General features: G+C 40.2%; 2 protein-coding genes across 5 annotated transcripts in view; one reads left to right on the top strand and one right to left on the bottom strand.

The window, feature by feature from the left end:
- The window catches only part of LOC138052024 (large ribosomal subunit protein bL20-like), a 596113-nt gene that overhangs the window by 142940 nt on the left and 448173 nt on the right, over nucleotides 1-5000 (top strand). The gene's annotated exons all lie outside the window — the stretch shown is intronic.
- LOC138052013 (endothelin-converting enzyme 1-like) overlaps nucleotides 1-5000 on the bottom strand; it is an 87007-nt gene that overhangs the window by 8372 nt on the left and 73635 nt on the right. For 3 of the 4 annotated variants that reach the window (XR_011132979.1, XM_068898360.1, XM_068898361.1), the window contains one exon: nucleotides 3278-3373. The exons of the other annotated variant lie outside the window; for it this stretch is intronic. Coding sequence is in view for 2 of the 3 variants with exons in the window: in XM_068898360.1 (XP_068754461.1) it covers nucleotides 3278-3373 (96 nt within the window). In the remaining variant the exon portion in view is untranslated. The remainder of the gene's footprint in view (nucleotides 1-3277; nucleotides 3374-5000) is intronic. 4 annotated transcript variants of the gene reach the window in all.

The raw sequence follows: 5000 nt of genomic DNA, 5'->3' as shown, positions 1-5000 counted from the left end.
ATTTTTTTAAAACTTGCCACGCAGAAAGGTAATGATCTACTTTTGCCAAAAAGGCAAAAAAAAAATGGGGGGTCACCGTGCTCGTTTTCGAGAACATGAGGTGCACTTTTAGAAGCTTGCGTTATTTTAAGCATACAACAGTCAGCAATAAAAAAGCTACATTAGTGAAATTTAGATCAGGTAAACGTACTCAATTCAACATAACTAATACAACTAAACAAACTTTTGCAGCTGATATCTTTTTCTGAGGTAATATAGACCTTGAAAAACGATACATATTAGTCTAAGAAAGAAAACTTCGGTCGCACGAGAGCATAAAAGGCGAAATATTTGTAACTTCTCACGTACAGATTTTTTTTGTTTTTTGTTAAAATAGCCAAATCAGAAAAGGAAGTGATGTACGGAAAGAAAAATGGGGGTCACCGAGCATTCAAGAGAGTAAAATCGCTGCGAAGTTCTCAAAGCGATTGTTTTTCGCACTGTCACTCCATTGCGTGACATTTCCGAGAAGACCTGGGTCCACAGCTATCCCATAATGCCACATGTTTTCACGTTCCATTCTTGTGGAAAATGTTTGCACCTTTAGAATCGTGTTTACCTTCGTGGTCTGCGATGCATGACGTACGCGTGACGTGGGTGAAAAAATGCACAGTAGCAATGGGCGCGAACGTCCTTAAATGTCAAATACCAATTTGCAATAAGTGCTCAACGTTTGAAGATAATGAAGCAAGCAATGCAATGCGGTCTGCATCTTTTCTCTTCGAATAGACCACTTTCGATGCATTAAAATTCAGTCCTAATCAAAAGGCATCATCTCGAGGCTCTGGGAAATAAACTCATACAAATCCTTATATTTATTCCCCAGAGCCTCGAGATGATGTCTTTTTTTAGGACTGAATTTTAATATATCGGAATTGGTCTATTACCGCTTTCTTTTACATGGCACGTAAAATAAACATCGATTTTGGGAGACAGATGTGTAGGTTAGCAGCATCCGCCATGTTTATTTACTACTCCTGAAAACTGCTGACCAGTTTCACTGCTTTTACTGGGACTGTATTAGGAACGGCCAAAAAGAACGGCGCCTGAATCAACAGGTGTACTTTTGTTAATTGGGTCGGTTCAAATTCGAATTGAGTTCAGCTAATGAAAAGATCGGCGTCTGAACCGGGCCTTAGTGTCCAAAACAATTTATTTCTTATTTTTTATCATGCCTGACTACAACTATGATATTTTTAAACTCATTAAAACCACGTGCTAAATACTGTAGTAGAAAAAGTAGATGCTAAATTAATTATATATCTTAGGGAATAAATGTCTTGAAATACTAATGTCTTGAAAGCGTTAATGGTAGATGCTTGCCTAACAGATGAAGGGAGTCTATTCCATAATATTGGAGCGGAGATCATGAACGCGCAGTCGCCCATTGTCTTCTTGGCTCTTAATGTACCTCTAGCTAAGAGAATACCAATAATATTACGGCGAAAATCATGCCTCGACGTCGGTTAAACCTCGAGGAAATCTGAAAGGTATTTATGGGCTAATCCCTTGATAAATTTAAAAGTCATAAGTTGAATTTTAAATTCTATGTGCACGCACACTGACTATGCGCACGCCCACTGGCAACCCCTTGCAGCTCCTTAAGTATTGGGGTGATATGGCAAAGGTACGCGCGCAGTAAATGAGCCTAGCACTAGCGTTCATTACGCGTTGCAACCTGGTCATGATTTTGTCGGTAGGCACTTTGTTAATGATGTCACAAGTCATTATGTACCATGTGATTTTGGATTTGAGTTACTCACTGGACGAAAGGTCTTATTGATGAGTTGAAGACCGTTTTTCTTGAGTAGAGGGTGTACTAAGGCACACTTCCACTCATTAGCGAAGTATCCCGTTTCCGAGGACATATTGACTATTTTAGTTATCACTGAGAGTAACTCGTCTAGACACAATGACAGAATAGACGATGGAATTGGGTCAAGCGCGCAAGACGTTTTGAAGCCAAGGATAGCTTGCGTGCGTCCTCCTCAGACAACGACGAGAATATAGAGAATGTAATATCAGCATTACATACATCAGTTGTTTCACTGAACTCGCACCAGGTTGGGCACCGGCAGTCAGCCCCGATCTAATTGAAATGATCTTATGAACAAAGAAGTCACCCATCTCCCTTGCAAGTGTAAGAGCGTCTGTGTAGAATGGGAGAATTTTGTCTGGCTGCATATTCAAAAGGCGTTTACTTGCTCTAAATAACTTAAATCGATCATTACCATTTTCCTCAATAAACTGCTTATAATAATTATGCGTCGCCTTGTTCATAACATGAATGGCGTAACTTCTTTTCGTTTTAAACGCAGCCAGATCTCCGTTTGCCTCAAGCAGAATACACCAGGAAGTGCCCGAGGTGTTAACACAGACCGTTCCATGGTTCAAGCGGCCAAATGAGCGAAAAATAGAAAAGATAAGGTAAAAACGACGGAGACACGGCCGGCGCGGCCAGCCCTGATTGACAATTTCTCTTACGTCGTATTGGAGATACGACGAATGTATACGGCGGCAAGTGGTGGTTCGGTTGCTGAAGCAATGTTGGAAGACCAAATCACTGATATTTGGCCAGCTTATCCTTGTCTATACAACGAAAGGTGTCCTGAATAAAACATCGAGAGTTTGAAAAACAAGTTAGTTGAACTGATGACAAAAATTGCAACCATTAAATTTGGACAAATGCATTTGTTTATTTGGTCTTCTAACATTATTTCAGCAACCAAATCACCACTTGCCGCCGTATATATTCGTCGTATCTCCAATACTACGCTTGCGTCTTGGTGTAAGATGGTAAGGCGATAGCTTTTCACGCACGCACACTAAGGAGGAAATGTTCACTCGTGCCAAAATTATTCAACATGTTGAATATTCGGCGCCGATTGCTCGCGTCAACATTAACGTTTAAATTGCCACCGTACAATTGGTGAATTTGAATTTGAATTGCCATTTTAAATCTAAGTTGTGCGTGCGAGCGCATCAGCTTTTTCAACAATTTCCACTTTTTTGAAAGTCAAAAACCGTAAATGTCCTTCATTTAGACTTCTCAGAAATTTAATTACCATATGCATCCAATTTTTCCTCCAAAACTTTGGAAAAACGAAAAAAACGTCGTTATTTCCAAGACGACCTCCAGCCACTGCACACGTTCAATGGCTCAGCCAATCAGATTACAGCATTTGCATTAGTATACTAGTAGAATTCTACTAATAGAGAATAAACACTGTTTACTGACCCTTGCGAAGCTGATAAAAAAAATTTGTTCATTAGTAAGATTCATCCCTGGCAGTCTCTGCTCCTGGCCATTCTTTGAAAGCCAGATCTTATAAGCCTACAATATGAAAGATTCGACTTTATAAGCCTATAATATAAAAGATTCAACTTCATATAATATGAAAAAGCCTATAATATGAAAGATTCAATTTCTTTATCCAATGATTGCGTTCGACGAAGGAGATTGAAAGCATCCTAATAGTGTCAGTTTCGCGGGATTTCCCTCGGGTATGATCGTGATGCCATACAATTACAGCTTTTAGACTCCATCTTGGTCTGGCAAGGCCACATTGTCGCGTCCTCAGGTGACCATATATGGAACTCTGATCCCTGTTTTTTCCACCGAAGTCAAGTCCCGTTGGATTGGATTAATAGCAGAGCTCCGCGAGCGGAGCACCATTGTTAAGAAAATATGGTAACCCATCGATACCAGAATTCTTGGTTTTATAGCCATGTCATCATCGACCGTCCGTACATACATACGTAAGTACGTATAAAAACGTTTCCATAGTGAAAAACCAATATCGTACTCATCGCTTTGTGATTCATGCGATATCAGTTTTTAGCGTAAAATGTACCGTAATTCACTACTTAGGCAATGATTTTTTTTTTAGAATAAAGAAAAGAAAATGATTTAATTGTTAAAGCAGCAACCGGAAACATCAAAACGCAGACAATTCGAAACCTTTTATTTTCACTAACGCTACAGGCAGTAAGAATAAATAACCAGGGAGCTCCGCTTTTAGGCTTGGCTAAATCTATATATTACCTGGATGGGTGACCATCCAGTAATACCCCGGGCTGCACACTATCGGGAGTCACGCTGCTTGGCTATCCCGCAAGGAAGCATACTGATATCCCAAAGAGCTGATAATGCATTATAAAACATGTATTGCAGGGATGGCGCAGTGGTGAAAGCACTCGCCTTCCACCAATGTGGCCCGAGTTCTATTCCCAGACTCGGCGTCGTATACGGGTTGAGTTTATTGGTTCTCAACTCTGCACCGAGGGGTTTTCTCCGGGCACTCCGGTTTCCCCTTTCCTCAAAAACCAACATTTGACTTGATTTGCGTTATTTGTTAAAGTGTCTCCAATTAGTGCCCCAGGCTAGAACGACTAGTCACTTAAATAAAGTTCCTTTCCTTTCCTTTTCGTTTCCATAGTTGTTTTTAATATATTATTTGCATCAAGATAACCATCGAAAAACTTCACATATACTAGAAAAGACCGGAAAAGGGTACAAAGCTTTTCTCCCAAATATTATACAGCCAATTTTAAATGCCTCGTCGATGTCAAAACAGGAATCTAACTGGCAGTAATTTCTCCGCCTAAAATGTACGTCTTTTGTTTCCCAAAAAAATGTTTTATTATATGGCAAGCAATTCTCAGGCTAAATGGTTTTTGGTCGGGATGTTACTGTACAGATCATTACCTTGGAAGCGCTTCGTCACAACAGTAAAAGTATGGCAAACGGAATTTAGTTTTACATGTGAAAGGTTACCATTAAAAGTTCGCTGATGGAAGAAGAATATACTGGGGAATATTGACCCTCGGTCGTTTTTGTACCGACATCGCTGCGCTGGGTCCGTACAGCCACAACCTCGGGCCAATATGCCCCAGTTAAGAGAAGAAGATGTCCTGCAAGGGGTCGTAAATGTGACCAGTGTGGAGAAATCGGTCATTTA

Source organism: Montipora capricornis, chromosome 6 (genome assembly GCF_036669925.1).
Source record: "Montipora capricornis isolate CH-2021 chromosome 6, ASM3666992v2, whole genome shotgun sequence".
NCBI lineage: Eukaryota > Metazoa > Cnidaria > Anthozoa > Scleractinia > Acroporidae > Montipora > Montipora capricornis.
This window is presented reverse-complemented; position numbering and strand designations above follow the sequence as displayed.